Below are 22,221 nucleotides of genomic sequence, written 5' to 3' on the forward strand. Positions count from 1 at the left end.
AGTATTTGCATAGAACTGTTAGGAAAATATTTTTCACATGAGCTTTCAGAAACAGTGTTGGATTTGGAATCAATAGTGGTCTTTAAAAGGAAAATGAATAAATAACAAGAAAATTCTAACCGAGCTTGCGATTGATCAGGGGAATAATTCTGTGGATAGCAATGAATACGTGGGCAAAATGGCTGCCTTCTCTGCTTCAGTATAAGGATTGTATATATATATATTTCAATTAGAGTCATAGTGCCAAGGAGTTGTACAGCAGGGAAACAGGCTCTGTGCGTTCGACGTCACAATGGGACCTGCCCGAGTGACAGGGGTGGCGGCCAATGAGGGGGGCGGGGGGGCTGCTGAGCCGTCTAGCTGAAACTTTAATAAACGTGCTCCCCCCCCCCCCGGGAGGACCAGCGCCCGGCCCGGCGTGCACCGCGCCTGTCCTCCCGTCGTGCAGCACGGCGGCAGAGGGTCAAACAAGATGGCTATTGCCACCGAGCTCCCTTTGCAGGAGAGATTTCCACCCAATGGCTCCACGGCTCGCTCTGGCCGACGCGAGGCCTGCCCGAGGCTGAGGTGAGTGGCTCCCTCTCCCCTTTCCTGTCCCCCCCACATCCGCCCACAGCCCCGAGGTCATTCCCCGGCTTCCAATGGGTCCACGGATCATCAGTTAGGGGAGGGTTGCCGGACCCGCAGGAGAGGCTTGCGCCCAACGGGGTTTGCTGCGCCCGCAGGAGAGGTTTGGACCCAACAGGTCCACGCCCGTCTAGTGCCTTTTAAAAGTCATAATTATATCCACTTCTATAGCTTTCGCTGGCAGCTCTTTCCAGATAACAGAATAACCTCTGAGTGAAAAAGGTTACCCCTGAGGTCCCTTTTAAATCTCACCCTCTCCGCTCTAGGAAGAATGTTACTATGTTGGAAAGTGTGCGGAAGAGATTCACCAGGACGTTGCTTGGATTTGCAGACGTGTTATAGGCAGAGGTTGGATAGGCTGGAATTGAGTTTTTTTCGAGCGTAAGAGGCTGAGCGGTGACCTTATTAACTGTACAAGATCGTGAGGGGCTTGGATAAAGTGGTCTCACAGTCTTTTCTCCAGCGTGGTGGATTTTAAAAATGCGAATGCACGAGCTAATGTGAGAGGGAAGGGATTCAAGAGAGACCTTGGGGGAAACTTTTTCACTGAGCGTAGTCCATATATGAGGTTCGTGTTGGCAGAGGAAGCTGTAGAAGAGGATACAATTACGACATTTAAAAGAAATCTTGGACAGATATATGAATTAGAATGGCTTAGGCCAAATGCAGGCAAATGCGACTAGTTCAAAATGCCAAAGGTGGGCTGTTTCCATGCTGTACAGCTCTATGACTCCAAGGAGTGCAGGAGGCTGAGGGGTAATATTATAGAGGTGTATACAGTAATGAGTAGAATAGATAGGATGAATGTACAGTCTTTTATTCAGGAGAGGGGAATCAAAAACATAGGTTCATGGTGAGAGGGGAAAGATATGAACCTGAGGGGAAACCTTTTACTCAGAGGGTGGTGGGTATATGGAAGTTGAGGCAGGTATTATAACAACGTTTAAAATAAATCTGGACAGGTATTTGGATAGGAAAGATTTAGGGAGATATATGGGCCAAACAGAGGCAAATGGGACTAGCTTAGATGGGACTAGCTTGGATGGTTGGCATGGACAAGTTAGGCTGAAGGGCCTGTTTCTGTGCTGCATAACTCTGCGACATTGTGAATTTATGACTTCACGATCTTTTAAGGAAAAGCTTCCCCAATTTCTCCATGTAGCAAAAATCTCTCGTCACCCTCCATGGCACCCTTTTTGGGGCTTTTTAATTCTCCCTGTAGCATGCTGTTCAATTGCACACAGGACACTAGCTGAGAACTTTTCTGCTGCTGCATTCATCAGTTTCTCTTCCCCCGTTTTAAGATGTTGGTTCAGGGTACCTCTCCACCTCGTACGGTCAGCTGCAAGGCTCTCCCAGGACTCCACATCGATGTCGGGCGCCTTCAAATCTCTCTTGCAGACATCCTTGTAATGTAGCTGGGGGCGGCCGATGGTTCTCCTCCCAGATGTTAGCTCTCCATAGAGGATGTCTTTTGGAATATGGCCATCCTCCATGCGGTGGACATGGCCCAGCCACCGCAGCCTACGCAGCCTGAGTAGAGTGTACATACTCGGAAGGCCAGCGCAAGACAGAATCTCGGCGTTGGACACTCTGTCTTGCCAGGATATACCCAGGATATGGCGGATGCTTCTAAGGTGGAAGGTGTTGAGTCTTCTCTCCAGTCTGGCATACGTAGTCCATGTCTCACTGCCGTACAGCAGCGTGCTGTTGACACAGGCGTTGTAGACTGCTATCTTTGTCTTCACTGTCAGCTTTGGATTGGTCCACACTCGAGTTGTGAGGCGAGCGAGAATTGTAGCTGCCTTCCCGATCCTCTTGTCAATCTCTGTATCCAAGGAGAGGTCATCGGTGATGGTGGAGCCGAGGTACGTGAACTGATGGACGGCATCGAGTTCGTAGTCATCGATGGTGATGACAGACGGTGCCTCTGTATCCTGTCCCAGGACGTTCGTCTTCTTCAGGCTGATGGTCAGCCCAAAGTCCTTGCAAGCCCGATAGAAGCGGTCCATCAGTGACTAGTTCCTGCTGGGTGTGGGACACAACTGCTACGTCATCGGCGAACAACATGTCTCTGATGAAAGCTTCACGTACTTTTGTCTTGACTCTGAGGCGGATGAGTTTGAAGAGCCTGCCGTCTGATCTAGTACGCAGGTAGATCCCCTCTGTTGCGGTGCCGAAGGCATGTTTCAGGAGCAGAACGAAGAAAATCCCAAAGAGTGTTGGAGCGAGGACACAGCATTGTTTGACGCCACTGCGGATGTCGAAGGACTCCGAGAAACTGCCATTGAACTGCACTGTCTCCATCGTGTTGATGTGGATTGGGATTCCTCTGAGGGCCAGCAACTGTTCGATGGGCCGAAATGACATCCTCCGTTGTCCTATGGGAATTAACAAATGATTTATTGCATAGAAAACTTCATACAAAGGCTTGATAGGTTAGTCAGCATCTGAAGACAAAAATGGATTAATATTTTAGTTGGAACATAACTTTATTCACCTTTCACCGAAGCATTCAAATGTTAATCTTTCTTGCTTGTTTTATTGACTTGCTTGGTGTAAATCCTGCATATTTCGTTTTCCCTAAGATTACTTTTCTAACCTTTCCTTTTTTAATCGTTTCTTCCAATGCACATAGCCGTAGTTTAATTTTATTATGTTGCCTTCTGCTTCCCTGCTTCCAGATAAAACAATTTCAAGTCCACCCCGTGGAATTCTGTGTTTCAGTTGGGATGAGTTCAAAAAGAAGTGAGCAGAAGCCAAAAAAATTAATTTGGAAATGGGACAATAAATTGGGAAAGGACTATTCTTGAGTGTTTTAGTCGCGTACACAAGCAATGAACCGCTATGAAACTTGAGCCAATCTGATGTTTTTTTCCTTGGAAGCACAAGGAATCTTGAGCACAACACAAGTGGTAAAATCTGCAGCAAAACACAAAGTGTTGGAGTAACTCAGCGGGTCAAGTAATATTGATAGAGGGAATGGACAGATGATATTTCGGGTGGGGACTCTCCTTCAGACAGGAAAGGGAGGAAAAGGTGGCGTGACCTAAAATTGGAGAATTCTATGCTCATACCATTGTGTTGTAATCCTCCCAAGCGGAATATTAGGTGCTGTTTATCCAATTTGCGTGAGGCCTCTATTTGGCAATGGAGGAGGCCTGGTGTGGGAATAGAAATGGGAAGGGGAGTTAAAATGGTTCACAACCTTAACGAGTCATACAGGACTGAAACAGGCTCTTCAGCCCAATTCGTCCATGCTGACCAAGATGCGTCATCTAAGCTAGTCCCATTCACCCACCGTATTCATACCCTCTAGTTTAGTTTAGTTTATTGTAATGTGTACCGAGGTACAGTGAAAAGCTTTTTGTTGTGTGCTATCCAGTCAGTGGAAAGACGATACATGATTACAATCACGCTGTCGGCAGTGTACGGATACAGGATAAAGGGAATAACGTTTAGCGCAAGATAAAATCCAGTAAAGTCCGATTAAAAATAGTCCGAGGGTCTCCATTGAGGTAGATGGTAGCTCAAGACCGCTCTCTATTTGATATAAAAGACTGCAACATCTTCTGTCTGATATAAAAGATTGCAACATCTTCTGTCTGACCAAGACATGGCTGGTGCCGGATCAGGTGATCTGCCCAACTGAGTCCTTCACTGTTTTCCGTTCGGACAGAACGGAAGAATCCGGGAAATCCAAGAGTGGAGGAGTTTGCTTCATGACCAACAATAACTGGTGCAACCCCAGGAATATTAAGACGCTTTTTCGTTCCTGCTCGCCGGACCTGGAGCATCTTACTATCTCATGTCGACCATTCTACATTCCCCGGGAGTTCAGCTCGGTGATCATCACAGCCGTCTATATTCCACCGCATGCGGACACCGACATGGCACTATCGGCCCCACACGATGTGTTGTGTCAACACTAAAACAAGAACCCTGATGCGCTGTAGTGGTGGCTGGAGATTTTAATAGGGCAAATCTTAAAAAGGTCATGCCCAACTTCTGCCAACTCATCACGTGTGTCACCAGGGGGGACAGAACTTTGGACCACTGCCACATGCCGTTCAGGAAAGGCTATAAAGCCGTTTCTCTCCCTCCTTTTGGAAAATCTGACCATGCTGCCATTTTCCTGCTACCGGAGTATAAACAACGGATGGTACGGGAAATGGCAGTGACGAGGGATGTAAAGCGGTGGTCTGACCATTCAGAGGCCATGCTGCAAGATGCACTGAGCGATGTCGACTGGCATATGTTCCAAGCAAGAAAGTCAGTGAGTTCGTGGAAGCGGTTACGGACTTCATTGCAACAATAGCCGATAACATCGTCCCCACGGTAAGGGTTAGTATCTTTCTTAATCAAAAACCCTGGGTGGACAGGTCTATTCACGTTGCCTTGAATGCTCGCACCGCTGCTTACAACTCTGGCCTGGCATCCGGCAATATGGACGACTACAAGGGAGCGTCCTACCGACTGCGAAGGGTGGTGAAGGACACAAAAAGGAGGTACAGGGACAGGATAGAGTTGCAGATGGAGCAGCAGGACACCAGACGCCTTTGGCAGGGGCTACGGACTATAACTAACTACCGGTGCAGCTCCCCTCAACCGGAAGTGCTGGCACCTCCCTAGCTGATGACTTGAACTCCTTCTACGCACGATTCGAGACGGACAACATTACCCCTAGCTCGCCGTCTAAAAACAACACCGCCAGCGTGCTGGCTAGCGAGGCTGGACAGGGATCCACCGCTGGGGATGTGCACACATTCTCGGTGTCCGAGCACGACATGAGGAGGGCTCTGACGCGTGTGAACATGAGGAAAGCTGTAGGCCCAGATGGTATATCTGGGCGAGTACTAAAGTCTTGCGCTACTCAGCTTGCTCCAGTGCTCACCACAATATTCAACCTCTCCTTGGCCAAGTCCGTGGTCCCTGCATGCTTCAAAAGATCCATCATCATACCAGTGCCAAAGAATGCCTCTCCAGCTTGTTTGAATGACTACCGACCGGTGGCCCTCACCTCGGTGGTCATGAAATGCTTTGAGAGGCTGATCAAGAACCACATCTGTGCCTTCCTCCCTTGAAATATGGACCCACTACAGTTCGCATACCGTCCGAACAGATCCACGGATGATGCGGTCTCCCATGTTCTGCACACCGCTCTCTCTCATCTTGACAGCCAGAAGGGGGGCAGTGTGAGGATGCTGTTCATTGATTTTAGTTCAGCTTTCAATACAATAGTCCCCACCAGACTTGCTGAGAAGCTGCTGAAACTGGGGCTTAGCACCCCTCTGTGTGCCTGGGTCCTGGACTTTCTCACGGCCAGGCCCCAAGTGGTCAAGATGGGGAGACATACATCTAACCCCCACACCCTGAACACAGGATCCCTCCAGGGTTGCGTCCTTAGCCTCCTACTGTACTCCCTGTACACACATGACTGTGTGGCCAGATTCAGCTCCAACTCCATCATCAAGTTTGCTGATGACACTGTGGTGGTGGGCCTGATCTCCGATAACGATGAGAAGGCCTACCGGGAGGAGGTAGCTGATCTGGCACTCTGGTGTCAGGACAGCAGCCTCCTTTTGAATGTCACAAAAACCTAAGGAGCTGATCGTGGACTTTAGAAGGGCTCAACATCCAAGGACGTACACGCCACTGGAGATAAATGGGTCTACTGTGGATAGGGTGAGCAGCTTTAAATACCTGGGAGTCCACATCACAGAGGATCTGACATGGACAACACACATTGCCGCACTGGTGAGTAAGGCAAGGCAGCGCCTTTACCACCTCAGACAGCCGAGGAAATCTCTCTGAGGATCCTTCAGTGCTTCTACTCTGGGGCTGTAGAAAGCATCTTGTCCAGCAACATCTCAATCTGGTTTGGGAACAGCTCTGCCCAGGACAGGAAGGCTCTGCGGAGAGTAGTGCGTTCGGCTGAACGCGCTATGGGAACTACACTCGCCCCCCTGCAGGACCTATACATCAGGAGGTGCAGATCCAGAGCCAGCAACATTATGGGGGACCCCTACCACCCCAGCAACGGACTGTTCTTGCTGCTACGGTCAGGCAAACACCTCCGCTGTCACGCTGTGAAAACAGAGAGGATGAGACGGAGTTTCTTCCCACAGGCCATCAGGACTGTTAACTCTTATATCACCAGGGACTAATTTACTGTATTAATTTATTTTTTTGTGTTGTGTCTTTAAAAAAAAAAATTCTATTCTGTTTTGTAGTTTTAGCACAATCCGCAGGCATTGCCACTTTCACTTCACTGCACATCTTGTATGTGTATGTGACAAATAAAGTAGACTTGACTTGACTTGACTAGTTGGTGATAGGATGGATCAGTTGCTCGATAACAGCTGGAAAGAAACTCTAACTACAAATCTTTAATAATTTAATTTGAGACTGAAGAAGGGTCCCGACCCGAAACATCACCTACAGGTATCCATTTTCTCCAGTGATGCTGCCTGACCTGCTGAGTTACTCCAGCATTTTGTGTCTATCGCTCTAAACTTTTCTTATCCATGTACCTGTCCAAGTGCCTTGTTTTAAAGTTAAGGGTGTTTGTTCTGAACCACTTAAGTTTTCATTTTGAAAATAAGTGTGACTCTCTCCTGACGTATGAATGCATCCCTGGATTCCTGTAAATTGTATTCTGTGTAAAGTTTAGCTTTAAAATAACCCTGCACTTCTTGACTCTGAAAGAAATTAAAATGGAACACCTCCAGGGCTTGAAGGTTCCTGAAGGTAAATGCGGAGATTTAAAGATGTCCTGAAATAATTTTCTGCTAGGATATGAAAGATGAATCGTTGTATTGTTCTTGTGATATTGTATTGGTCCCACTGAATTTGCGTGACCAAATGTGCAGAGTTCAAAATTTGTTGTTTTAATTGCCCCTTTAGGGTTCAGCTGAGTTTTTTTGCCTGTGCAGATGTGGTTATCTAATTTATTAATTTACATTTTAGTATACGCTGCCTGTGGGCAAATGTTGAACTCCAAATAGCCTGTTACATCTGAATAGGTCTGCAATGGAAATGTATTTAGCAATAAGGGATATAATGTTATTTGTGGAATACATCTTGTTTAAATTGCAAGTTAATCCACTTAAATCGTAAATGTCCCCCTTTTCTGAAGGATTTTATTTCTTTCTGGGATGGGGAAAAACCTCTCTCATGCTTTATGTAATGTAACAGTTGTTGTTTCAAACAAGGGGAAAGCAGGCAGCTCTGTTTAATATTTTAATTTATTTTAGCAAATTTTGTAAATTATGAAGATTTTATGTGGTCAGATCCACTAATAATGGCAACTGATATAAAAAAAACAAGGATTACAATCCAGTATTCCTCTTGTAAGTCCAAAGCGGTTCTTTTCTGTAAACAATTTACGGAGTTGAAGCATAAAAGATTGTCTTTTTATAAACCATTTACCGAACTGGTTTTTAATCCTTTCATTTTTTTTCCCTTCCACCATGATTGACTTTTTTAATGAGCTGTTTTGTTTTTGTGAACAACCTGTCTTAAAGCCGTAACACCAAGAAAATCTTTCTCAGCTCTCCATTACTAACCGTTACTCTGTTACAGCTCAGCAAAGTGTGCAGTCTTGCATTTTGGTAGTAGGAATAAAGATGTGGAGTATTTTCTATGCAGGCTTTAAGACGCATCGTAATGTGTTAAAAATGGAAGGCTGAAGGTTTAGGGAGGGAGTTCCAGAGCTTATGCCTTTGCATTGGAAGGTGCAATCATTAGTGCTGAAGTATTAAACTTGGGAATGGTGAAGGGGTGAAAATGGAAGGAGTGCAGATATTTCAGAAGATTGAAGGGGGCTGGAGAAAATTAGTTATAGGGGAGATGAGACATGACAGGCATTTGAACATAAATATCAGAAACATTATGAGGTTGTAGATAACAGTTAAGATGTAAGGTAAGCTCCTGAGATTCTTCACCAATCTGTGCTGCTGCAGATAAGCAAGACAAATATGCAACGACTATGACGTTTCCCATTACAACCCAACGATATGAATATTGAATTCTCCAATTTCAAGTAATACCCTCCCAACCTCTCCCTCTCTTTCCCCTGATTACCCGCCATTGTGATGTGCACACATCTCTCCCGTCTCCCTAGTCAACCTGCTCCTTTCTCCTCCTTTGTACACTCATCTCTCATCAAAATCCCCGTTTCACTTTTATCTCCACTTTCCACTCCCCTCTGTCCCCTTCCACCCAAAGTTCTCCCTCAGGTTTTACATCTCACTCCTCTTCTCTCGCCATCGACACCTTTTTGTCTCCTTTTCACCCCTAGGCGTTGTCGCTTACTCCACCTATCTGCCTATCAACCCCCCTCCTCACCAGTACCCACTTATCACTTGCCAGGCTTTGTGCTGCCCACACATCTCATTTCCAGCTTTCTTCCTCTTCCCCCCCAACTCCAATCAGTCTGAAGAAGGGTCCTGACCAGAAATGTTATGTCCATTCCCTCCACAGATGCTGCCTGACCCGCTGAGTTTACAGTTTAGAGGTACAGCATGGAAACAAGCCCTTTGACCCACAAGCCCACAAATGACCATCGATCACCCGTTCATACTAGTTCTATGTTATCTCACTTTCACATCCACTCCATACACAGCAGGGTAATTTATGGAGGGCCAATTAATTTACAAACCCACACGAGTACAAATCTACATTTTTGTCCAGGCTTTTTCTGTTAGCTCTTCGTATTTCAGTGTCAAATGGATCGTAATATATGACGTCAGGTAGAATTTATCGACCTTACAGTTAGTCTAAATAAAACATGCCATTGATTTTTGTTTAATTTAAAGTCTCTTTTTTAAAAAACTTCCTCTTGTTTCTTTGACACAACCAGCATGCATCACAACTTGCATTGAGAACACCTCTGCCCAAGATGGAGATGGTGGTGGGGGTCTTGAAGAGCTTTAAGGTGGATAGTCCCCAGGGTCTGATCGGATCTCTCACTAGGTTATTGAGTGAGGCAAGAGAGAAGATTGATGGGGACCCTGACAAAGATCTTTGTAACCTCTTTAGCAACAGGCGAGATCCCAGCGAACTGGAGAGCAGCCAATGTTTTTCCTTTGTTTAAGAAGGAAAATAGGGATAATCCAGGAAATTATCAGTTGATGAGCCTCACGTCAATGGTAGGAAAACTATAGGAGAGGATTCCTCGGGGATAGGACTTACACTCATTTGGAAGAGAATGGGCTAATCAGGGGCAATCAGCATGGCTTTATCCACGGCGGGTCATGTCTTAAAAATTTCATTATGTTTTTTGAAGAGGTGATGAAAGTGGTTGATAGGGAAATCATTATGTCAGGTCAAACAGGACTCATCGCAGGAGCAGTGTACATGATTTGAGCGGCACAATGGCATAAGGGTAGAGCTGCTCCCTCTGCCAGAGTCCTGGGTTCGTTCCTCCCCTCGGCACACATACCCACGGTGTGTGTACGGAGTTTGCAATTTCTCCCTGTGACTGCATAGCTTTCCTCCAGATGCTCGGGGTTCAAAGGTTCAAAGGTCAGTTTATTCTCACGTGTACCAATTAAGGTACAATGAAACTTGAATCACCTCCCACATCCCAACGAAGTGCGTGTTTATAGGTTAATTGGCCTCTGTAAATTGCCCCTATTGTGTAGGAAGTGGATGAGAAAGTGGGATAATATAGAAGTAGTGCGAATGTGTGATCGATGGTCAGCCTGGACTCGGCGGGCTGAAGGGCCTTATTCCATGCTGTACCTTTCATTCAACTCAATATAAACTGGAGCCAACATCTGGGCCCTGGAACCTTGAACACTGGTTCTATTTCAGATGAACAGTATTCACGTATAGTGCCCAATGGCTGCATCTCCATTTCCCCCAAATAAACTGAAACAATGCACTTAGTTTTAACCCAGAGTTCATCATTGTATATTAACAACTATCTGTACATACAATAGAATTGGATTGAAAATGTTATCATTAGAAATATTATTTTTTTTTCTCCGATAACACCTTTCTCTTGAATAACATCAAACAATTGATTGGCTTAGTGGTAGCACTATTGACTCTAAATCAAAAGAATTTGCTTCCCACTCCAGCACTTGACTACTAATTACCCACACTGCTGAAGACGCTAAATATTCAATTGTTATTTAATTTTGCTATTTGGGAAATTTAGATTTTTAGATTTAGATTTAGAGATACAGCGCGGAAACCTTCGGCCCACCGAGTCCGCGCCGCCCAGCGATCCCCGCACATTAACACTATCCTACACACACTAGGGACAATTTTTACATTGTACCCAGTCAATTAACCTACATACCTGTACATCTTTGGGGTGTGGGAGGAAACCGAAGATCTCGGAGAAAACCCACGCAGGTCACGGGGAGAACGTACAAACTCTGTACAGACGGCGCCTGTAGTCAGGATCGAACCTGAGTCTCCGGCGCTGCATTCGCTGTAAGGCAGCAACTCTACCGCTGCGCCACCATGCCACACGGAAATGTTAAAGATTTAATGGTACCACTGCGCCACCGGAAATGTTAAAGATTTAATGGTATTATTTTAAGCAGAGCAAATAAATTCAATGTTTTAGTCAAAATAGAGTCTTGGTATCATACAGCATACAACATGGAAACAAGCCTTTGGCTCAATGCATCCATGCTAACTAAAATGCCCCAATCCCATTTACCTGCACATGACCCATATCCCTCTAAACCTTTCCAATCCATGTACCTGCCCAAGTGCTTTTTAAATGTTGTTATTGTACCTGCCTTAATTACCTCCTCTTGCAGCTTGTTCCATATACCCACCACTCTCTGTGCCCCTCAGATTCCTATTAGATCTTTCCCCTCTCACCGTAAACCAATTCCCTCCGGTTCTTGATTCCTCTGCCCTGGGAAAACAACACTGTGCATTCATCCTCTCCATTCCCTTCATGATTTTATACACCTCTATGAGATCTCCCCCTCAGTCTCCTGCACTCCAAACATTGTCCTAGCCTGCCCAACTTCTCCCTTTAACTCAGCCCCTCAAGTCCTGTCAATATCTTCATGAATCTTTTCTGCAACCTCTCCAGCTTAAGAGCATGTAGTAGTAACTGCACTTTCACTTCGTTTTTGGCTGTAAAGTTACAGGCAAATTCTGAGAATGTAATAATTACTTTATAAATGTAACATTTTTTCATATTGTCATCCTTTTTATCAGAACCTAAAATTTCATGTTAGTTCTTATTTCAGCCAATTTATCTTTTAACTGATATTTTAATGTCAAATCGCAAAGCAGATAACAAAACTAGATTTCCACTTTCTGCATTTCCTCCTCCTCTGTTTAAAAAATGCGAGCCTTAATATGTAAGTACTTTGTATGCGAGACCTTTTGTCCTTTAGATGTCTTTAAAAAAACGATGCTGCAAGTATTTTAATATATTAAGCATTCAGTTGTCAATTTTGCACAGTATAATTTCACGTTGCAGTTACAGAAACAACTACGCAATTATATCATTGTAGGCAGAATTCATGGACCTTGCTGTCAATGTAAATAAAATATGCCATTGATTTTTGCTTTATGTTAATTCCCTTTTTCTTCTTAAACTTCCTCTTGCCCTTATGACACAGTACAGTAGTCACAAAGTAAAAATATTTTTTAAATAGCCACGGTAAAGATGAGGTGATGTCACCTGTCCATTCCCTGCACAAAAGCTGCCTGACACGCTGAGTTACTCCGGCACTTTGTGTTCTATGCAAAAAATCTAGCATCTGCAGTTCCCTGTGTCTTGTAAAATTCTAGTTGTGTTTAGCCCCACAGTAGTGTACAGTGCTGACTGGATAGCACGCAAAAAAAGCTTTTCACTGTACCTCGGTACATATGACAATTAACTAAACTGAATCTGAGAGAAGGACCTGGTCATGAAGCAAGAATGATCACTCTGAAGATAGACACAAATGCTGGAGTAACACAGTAGGTCAGGCAGCATCTCTGGAGATAAAGAATAGGTGATGTTTTGGGTCGAGACCCTCCTTCAGATTGAGAGCCAGGGAAGACTAGTGGTATGAAAAGGTACAGAACAAATCAGAGCCAGCACTAATGACCAAGGAAAGGTAGAACCCACAAAGTTCCACTGTTGGTTGTGGAGAACGAAGGGATACGAACAGTGAAAGTAGCAGGACAACTAGGGTGGGGGAGGGAGGGAGAGAGAGGGAATGCAATGTTTACTTGAAATTAGAGACATCAATTTTCATACTGATGGATTGTAAGCTGCCCAAGTGAAATATGATGTGCTATTCCTCTGATTTGCGTGTGGAGTTTGTCCTGCTGTGTGCCTTCTCTGTAGTAGTGTGACTGATACAGGGATAGGGCAACTTTGCTGTGATGTCCATCCCCCTCTTCATGGTTCTCCAAACAATTTGAGGTACACCTTTGATCCCAGATCTCAAGAACACTCAATTTGTGGGGAATCTCTGCCCGGTCTCATTGCCTGCAACTATTTCTTCCTTTCATTCGGGGGATGCAGCGTTAGTGGCAAGGGTGATTGTTTGGTTGCTGTGGAGTTTTAGCAAACTGTTAGACTAACTTGGCTTTTAAAAATCATCTTGGCTACTTTATGATGAGTGATCTAAAAATATTGACATGAGGCCACATGCAAATTGGAGGAACGGAACCCGCATTCTGCTTGGGTAACTTACAATTCTTCAATTTTAAGTAAGACCCCTCCTTCCCCTTCTCATTTTCCTGTGCCCCATCCAGTGTGTACCCAGTTCTCCCACTATCCTACCCCTCTTCCCCCCCCCCCCCCTCCCACTGTCCCGTTCCACCAAAACCCCTTCCTCCGGCTTAACTTTTCTCTCCTCTCTTTATCTGACACCCTTTACGTTGCTGGCCTTTTCCACGTATCCACCAATCAATCGCCCTCACCTGTATCCACCTATCACTTACCAGGCTGTATCCTGCCCCCGCATCTTTTCCAGCTTTATCCCCCCCCCCCCACTCAAATCAGTCTGAAGAAGAGTCCCATCTCGAAACGTCGCCTGTCCACTACCTACACAGGAGGGGCAATTTTACAGAGGCCAATTAATCAACAATCCTGCACGTCTTTGGAATGTGGGAGGAAACCGGATCATTAGGAGGAAATCCAAGCAGCCACAGGGAGAACGTGCAAACTCCAAACACATATAGCACCCGGGGTCACGATTGTACCTGGGTCTCTGACGCTGCGAGGCATCAGCTCTTCCTGCTATGCCCATTCTGCAACTTGTGTTTTCAAAGTGCTGGAGTAACTCAGCGGGTCAATCACCATCTCTGGAGAACATGGATAGGCGACATTTCAGAAGGGTGTGAATCTGAAGAAGGGTCTTGCCCCAAACCTCACCTATCCATGTTCTCCAGAGATGTTGCCTGACCCGCTGAGTTACTCCAGTACTTTATATCGTTGTTTGTAAAGATGCATCTGCAGTTCCTTGTTTCTAAATGTTTTGTAACGTTGATTTATAGTTGAAAAACCCCAACTTCTGTGACATCCTGTAATCAACTATTTATTAAACTATAAAGTTATCTGCCAGCAGCCTTTCAGGTTGAATGACAGTCACTTTTCAATTAGTTTGTTTGATACTGAACATCTCCGTGGAGTGGTTCATGGAAATAAAATGCGAAGTGAATGACTCTTTTATATTTAAAGCGTCAATCAGTTTTAACTACTGACAGCACTGAGGTATTGATTTAAGACAGGATTTAGCTCAAACGTGGTGTGCTGACATTGCCTAGTCAGAGAGTCATACAGCACGGAAGCAGACCCTTCGGCCCAACTTATCTATGCAGACCAAGATGTCCCATCTAATTGAGTCCCATTCGCCCACATTTGGCCCATATTCCTCTAAACCCTTTTCTCATTCAAAGCTACAGCTCGGAATCAACCCCTAAGGCCACTGAGTCCACTCTGACCATCGATCTCCCATTCATAAGAGTTCCGTTATCCCAGTTTCACATCCATTCCCTAAAGTGCGCCAATTAACCTACAAATTGGGATGTAGGAGGACACCGGAACGCCCGGAGGAAACCCACGGGAAAGACATGCAAACTCCACACAGACAGCACCCTAGGTCAAGTGATATTTTTCTATTCATGTACCTGTCCAAATGTTCTTATTGTATCTGCTTCAACCACCTCCTCTGGCAACTCATTCCATTAACCCACCACCATTGATGTGAAAAAGTTGCCCCTCGGATTCCTATTAAATTTTTCCTCTCTCACCTTAAACCTATGCCCTCTAGTTCTTGATTTGTTTCCCTGGGAAAAAGACGAGTCCCCTCATGATTTTTCACCCCTCTATAAGATCAACCCTCAGTCTCCTGCGCTTCATGGAATAAACTCCTAACCTGCCCAACCTCTCCCTATACCTTAGGCACTCGTGTGCTGACAACATCCTCGCAAATCTTTCTAGCACCCTTTCCAGCTTACGGACATTCTTCCTACAGCAGGGTGATCAAACCTGAACATACTACTCCATGTGACAGTATATATCGGAACTGCGTGATGGCACCTCTAAAAAGTTAAACTTCTTTACTTTGTATTCCTGCCACATTGACACCTTTATCAATTGATATTTTTGTCTACAAAAAAACACACTGTTCACTAAATAGATTAGATACACCCTAATTTGTAACAATTTTCCGATGAACGCTATGTTGATGATTTAAAAGATGATTACCTTTGGCTGAATTTTCTGTGTGTACATCTGACCATTTGGTAACTAATGACACCCATTGAAGGAGAAGTGCTCACCCACTCTCTTTAAGAATCAGGATCATCTGTGAAAGAAGAAGATAATTGGTAGCTGGGTTGAAACAATTGCTGCATTAAAATACAAGCTGAATGGCATAGTTGGTCGAGCTGCTGCCTCACAGCGTCAGAGACCCTGGGTTCAATCCTGACGGGTGGTGTCTGTGATTTGCACATTCTCCCTGTGACCTCATGGGTTTCCTCCGGGTGCTCCGGTTTCCTCCCACATCCCAAAGACATACAGGTTTGTAGGTTAATTGACCCTCTATAAGGCCTGTTTCCGCACTGTATCACTAAAATCTAAAACAAAAATAAAAAATTGCGATTTATTTTGTAGGTTTAATGGGTTTCCTATGACAGTGATGTTTAAGGAGCTTTTAGATAGGCATATGAACATGCAGTGAATGGGTGGGTATGGATTGCATGCAGGCAGAGGAGATTAACTTGGCATTTGGGGCAGCATAGTCATAGCTGCAGAGTTGCTGCCTTACAGTGCCAGAGATCCGGGTTCAATCCTGATTATGGATGCTATCTGGTTAATTGGACTGTGAATTGCCCCCTGTGTATAGGATGCAAAACTGGGATAACAGAACTAGTGTAAGGTTGTTCGTTTGTCAGTGGGCTGAAGGGCCGGTTTCCAAGTTGTATTTCCTAACTAAACTGAACTAAACATCATGTTCCGCATAGACAATGTGGGCTGAAGGTCCTGATCCTGTACTGTTCTATGGTTTCCTTCCTCCTGTAAAAAAGTTGGTATTTGCAATCTGTTTTGTAGGTTTAATGGGTGTCCCATTGTTCCTGTCGCTGCCAAGCCTGGAGGACCAGATGCTCCAAAAACAGAGACTCCTCAGGGCATTTCGGAGCTCATTGAGGTAAGCTTCACTCCACTCAATGCCTCAGTGAGTCTGCAGGATGAGAGAACCACCAGTCCATCAGAGAATTAACATTGAGAGAGAATAGATCAAAAGATTCTTGATTAGTATGGGTGTCAGAGGTTATTGGGAGAAGACAGGACAATGGGGCATGAGAGGAAAGATAGATCAGCCTTGATTGAATGGCAGGGACTTAATGGGCCGAATGGCCTAATTCTGCGCCTATAACTTATGAAAAGTTAGCGTATTCTTTCCTGACGCAAAGTACGCCAGATGCTGGAATCTTGAGTAAGACACAATGTGCTGAAGTAATTCAGCGAGTCAGGCAGCATCTGGGGAGAAAGTGGACATACAACATGTTCAGGTCGGGACCATTCCTCAGACTGATTGGAGTTGGGGGTTGGGGGGGCGGGGGGGGGGGGAACAAAGCTGGAAAAGAGATAGGGGTGAAAAGCAACAGGAGCCCTGACCCGAAAACGTCTTCTGCCCTATTCTCTCCACAGATGCTGCCTGACCTACTGAGTTACTCCAGCACTTTTGTGTTTAGTTTAGACCAGTGGTTCCCAAAAGTTTTTGGGCCATCACCTCCTTGGCTCCATAAACACATCCCCAGTGCCCCTGCCCTATGAAAAGCATTATTCTGAATAGCGCTATTTGATAACATTTCTCATGAAATAAACCGCTGATTTTGTGACAATTACAAGTGAGTACGCTAACAACGCTGTTTATATCCGTACCTCAATAATTATACACAAATAATTAAATAATATGCATGTAATAACTTTGAAAAGTTCCAGGAACTACTATTTATCAAAACGGTGTGCACATTTTGAGGGAAGATCAGCGGAGCGCATGGCAGAACAACTGTCGGTGGGCGAGGACTCAGTGGGCCAAAGGGCTCCATAAACATGTCAAGTGTTTACTGGCTCCTCACCTGCCCAATGCCCTGACCACATCCGCTGCCTCTCTGCCCCACCCTTGCCTTTTGGCGCCCCCCCCCCAGGTTTTCCCACAACCCCACCGCTCCCCCTCAGTAGGCAGTACCGCCCGGTTTAGTCTGTTTCATTCCAGAGAAAAGTTCAGAAACACCAGCACATGTACATGTGTGGTCCCTCCCCAACTCCCCATCAAAAAAACACGGCTCATGCAATTATCATATCTATTGCTGGCCCAAAGATAAGCAATGTTGCTGGAGTTGATATAGAAATCAGAAATGAATAGTGATTTAGGGTTAGAAAAGATGAACAATCTGTCTTGACTCAAATTGCAAGCTTAAGTTTGGGTGGAATGAAATTGTAATTGTAATCCAGTGGGTTTTCACTGTTTAAGAATTTGGCATGTTCACCATTACACTTTACTGGAATTCAAGTGAACTTCCTGTACACAGAAACAACAGTTGTAAACTGTTAGTGGAATGACTAGTTACACCTCAACAAGGGGAACCTAGTTTAGTTTACATGTATTTCAGTTTATTGCCACATATACAGAGGTACAGTAAAAAGCTTTTTGTTGCTTGCTAACCAATCAGCGGAAAGACTAGACGTAATTACAATCGAACCGTCCACAGTGTACAGATATATGATAAAAAAGAATTATGTTTATTGGAAAGTAAAGTCCAGTAAAGTCTGATTAAAGATAGTCTGAGGGTAGATAGTCAATGAGGTTGATAGTTGACACAAAGTGCTGGAGTAACTCAGCGGGTCAGGCAGCATCTCTGGAGAAAAGGAATAAATGACGTTTTGGGTTGAGACTCTTCTTTAAACTGACAGTCAGGGGAGAGCGACACTAGAGGTATGAAAGGTACAGAACAAATCAGAGGCAGCACCGTTGGTCAAAGAGCCCACAAAGGTCCATTGTTGGCTGTGTTGGAGATGATAATGAGGGGATACGAACAGTAAATCTAGCAGGGTGAGGGAGGGACAGAGAGAGGGAATGCAAGTGTTACTTGCAATTAGAGGAATCAATATTCATACCGCTGCATTGTAAGCTTCCCAAGCGAAATATGAGGTGTGTGTGGCCTCGGGACCGCACTCAAGTTGTTGGAAGGATTGAAATATGATGCTTGTAGTTTTTTTTTAGTCTAACCTGTCTCTTTGCATTCTTTGTATCTCTGTGACCCCTGTTATTCCCCCCCCACCCGCCCATCCGCCACAGCTCCTGATATCGCAGACGTACATGCCAAAACGTGACCCCTCTGGTGCCTTCCTCATGGCGGCTGACCACTGCTTCTCGATCAAAGGTCAGGGCACCGTGATGACAGGAACCATCCTCTCTGGATCTGTCAGTGTCAATGACAGCGTGGAGATCCCCTCCCTCAAGGTAAACTCTTCAAAGAGCATTCTCTTTCCTTAAATGAAGAGCAGCATTCAGAGTCTGCTTAAATGACGGGCCAGTCTTAATCTGCCAGAGCTTGGAGCATTTTTGGTCATTTGAAGCTTATTTCATTTTATATTTATCTCTAAATATTTATGCAGCATTAACTGAAGCTAAATACATCTGATTATTATTTTGTGGTTTGGATTTTTTAATATTTTACTGGGCTCTTGTGTATTTCACAGGCCCATTGAATTTTCCATCAAAATGGGAATTACCGTCTCTACCAAAGCACAAATGTGCACCTTTCTGATCCTCTGATTACAGCCACTGTGGGATTGAGTCAGCAGATTTCTTTGTTACTACAATTCAGTTTTTTCAACAAACAGTTGCACTTTTTACAGCGCCAGGCATTTGGAGTACTGTGGGGAAACGAACGACTGCAGATGTTAGTTTAACTAACATAAGACACAAAGTGCCGGAGTAACTCAATAGGTCAGGCATCATCTCTGGAGAATATGGATAGGTTAGGGTCTGAAGAAGGGTCCCGACCGGAAACGTCACCTATCCACGTTGGTTAGGATGTGGGAGGCAACCGGAACACTCGTAGGAAACTCACGGAGTCACAGGGTGAACATGCAAACTCCACACAGACAGCGCTCGAGGATAGGATCAAACCTGAATCTTTGGTGCTGTGAGGCAGCGACTTTGTCCACTGTGCGTCTGTAATGTTATCACATGGCTCAGTGTCTCACTGTTGGTCACTTTCCCCATGAAGGTTTTGGTATATTTAACCAAATTGAAGCCACTATTTTGTTGATATGTTCTGTTACTCCCAAGTCAAGAGTCACGAGTCAAGTCAAGTGGGTTTAATTGTCAAATGTACTGACAATGAAATTCATATTTGTAGCAGCTTAACAGACCTCTAAACACAATACACATAGATAATACAGTGTAAAATAAACAAATATTTATTATATTAATAGCCAAGATACTAATGGAAAAAAAACTCCTTAGTGCAACCATAGATAGTTCATAGTTACGGTCAGTGTTGTGCAGTGTTCAAGAACCTGATGGTTGTTGGGAAGAAGCTGTTCTTGAACCTGGAGGTCACGGTTTTCGGACCTTCTTCCTGATGGCAGCAGTGAGATGAGAGCGTGGCCAGGGTGGTGTGGGTCTTTGAAGAAACTTGTCATATCAAAACAAATTTGTTTGACCCCACAGTACCTGAGACCCATTTTACTTTAGGTCCTTGGAGTTAATAGCAGCTTCCCCAGCCCCACTTGCTCCCAGAATCCACGGGGAATACTGCCGACTGGAATTCAAGGCAGCACAGGCCGTTTTGTTTGGCAGATGTAGGCGATAAAGAATGTCGGAGTAGAAGTGTGTGTGTTTGGTTCTGGTGACTTCATTAATTGGAGACCCAGGGTGTTGGGAGTGCGGAGGGACAGTCAGTGAACCTGGACCATCGAGATGTATCTTGTGCATCGAGCTGACTGTGATCACCATCTGGCAATGATTACTTGTGCTAACAAAGAAAAACCATTAGATTCTGCGATCGTAGCAAAAAAACCATTAAAGCAATCACAGTGTGGATTGGCGGGATTGTATTTGGCCAACTGTGGTTTGTGTTATATTGTGCACTTGATTTCGTAAATTAACTGTAAATTGATTCGGATTTTTCCAGTCCACCGCGATGAAATCTCCTCATGCTTTTGACCGTTCAATGTTTTAACCCTTTGTGGTGAATCCCCGATTTTATTTTGAATTTGGCCACTCTTTTAAGTTTAGGTTTTGTTTAGTTGAGAGATACAGCAAGGAAACTGGCCCTTCGGCCCAATGAGTCCATGCCGACCATCGACCACCCGTACACAGGAGTTCAATGTTATCCCACTTTCTCATGCACTCACTACATGCTAGGAACAATTTACAGAGGCCAATTAATCTAAAAACCCACATGTATTTGAGATGTGGGAGGAAACCAGAGCACCAGAAACTAGAACACCCGCAGAAAGCCCATGCGGTCACAGGGAAAATGTGCAAACTCCACACAGAGTTTGACACAGAGATCCCGAGGTCAGGATCGAACCCGGGTTTCTGGTTGCCAGCTCCACCACTGTACTGCCCAATTTTTTTGTATTATTTTTGTCACATGTACTGAGGTAGAGTGAAAATCTTTGATTTGCATGCAATCTAACAGATCAGGTAAACCACACAGAGATACAATCAGTTCAAACTCAAGTACAATAGATGTAGCAAAAGGAAAGGCATAGAGAGCAGAATATATATAGTTCTCAGCATTGTAGCGCATCAGTTCCTTAGTCCAAGTCCAATGTCCGCAATTAGGTAGAGGTGAATTGAACAGTACCCTAGCTTATGGAAGGAACGTTCATTGGAGAATTGATTGCAGTTTTAGTCACCTTGGTCTGGGAAGGATGTCATTAAGATGGAAAGGGCGCAGAGAAGATTTGCAACAATGTTGCCAAGATTCGAGGGCCTGAGCTTTTGGGAGAGATTGGGCAGGCTAGGACTCTATTCCTTGGAGCACAGGAGACCTTTAGTGACTTTCCCTTGCACGTTAAACAAGTCAAATCTGGGTTTTGGCAAAGACAGGAAGTTGCTGACAGATCTGGCAGTGGCTTGATTGAGAAGTTTTCCAACCTTTGTTGTCTTTGTTTGTTCATGGAGGAACAGCATCTTGTCAAGGCACAAAGCACTGCAAGTACATTGCACCCTCTCCCAATAATAGCGTTGCACCTTCAGGAAATATAGGAGGCGAAGGTGGGAGCCACAAAGATATCTTACTTAAAGGGCGGCGCAGTGGCACAACTGGTAGAGCCGCTGTCTCCCAGCGCCAGAGACCCAGGTTCGATCCTGACCTTGGGTGCTGTCTGTGTGTGGAGTTTGCGTGTTTCTCCCTGTGACCCTGTGGGTTTCCTTCGGTTTCCTCCCACATCTCAAACACGTACGGATTTGTAGGTTAATTGGTCTCTGTAAATTGCCTGTAAAGTGTATAGGGAGTGGATGAGAAAGTGGGATAACATAGAACTAGTGTGTAGAAACAAAGAACTGGAAATGCTGGTTTATACCAAAGATACACAAAGTGCTGGAGTAATTCAGCAGGTCAGGCAGCATCTCTGGAGAAAAGGGATGGGTGACTTTTTGGGTCAGGACCCTTTTCAGACTGAAGGTTGGGGGTAGGAGAAAGCATAGGTGAAGAGCTGGAGGCAAGAAAATATCCTCCAGCTCTTCTCATCCATCTCGCCTCCTACTTTCAGTCTGAAGAGGGTTCCCGACCTGAAATGTCACCTATCGTTTTTCTCCAGAGATGCTGCCACAACTGTTGAGTTACTTCAGCACTTTGTATACAGAACCAGTGTGAACTGGAGATCGATGGTCATTGTAGACTCAGTGGTCCGAACGGCCTGTTTTCATGCTCTATCTCTAATCATTATCATAGTCAAATGTAGTCAAGATAATGTTTAAAAACAATGCATGTACAAATAAGTTGTAAAGGACACACCAACTCCGGTGAAGGAAGGAAGGAAAGAATTGGTTGTCGACGTCTTTGATAAAGATTGCAATGATGTGGGTGGAGGAAATTCCAGGGAGATCTCATTCTTTCTCAAGGAAATATCCAATCATT

The 22,221-nt window shown here is 44.8% G+C and overlaps 1 protein-coding gene across 3 annotated transcripts in view; it reads left to right on the forward strand.

The window, feature by feature from the left end:
• Positions 1-22,221, forward strand: part of eefsec (eukaryotic elongation factor, selenocysteine-tRNA-specific) — a 254,466-nt gene that overhangs the window by 92,547 nt on the left and 139,698 nt on the right. For all 3 annotated transcript variants that reach the window (XM_078414245.1, XM_078414246.1, XM_078414247.1), the window contains 2 exons: positions 16,166-16,262; positions 18,417-18,581. In XM_078414245.1, coding sequence (XP_078270371.1) covers positions 16,166-16,262; positions 18,417-18,581 — 262 coding nt within the window. The remainder of the gene's footprint in view (positions 1-16,165; positions 16,263-18,416; positions 18,582-22,221) is intronic.

This window comes from Rhinoraja longicauda, chromosome 17 (assembly GCF_053455715.1).
Source record: "Rhinoraja longicauda isolate Sanriku21f chromosome 17, sRhiLon1.1, whole genome shotgun sequence".
Lineage (NCBI taxonomy): Eukaryota > Metazoa > Chordata > Chondrichthyes > Rajiformes > Arhynchobatidae > Rhinoraja > Rhinoraja longicauda.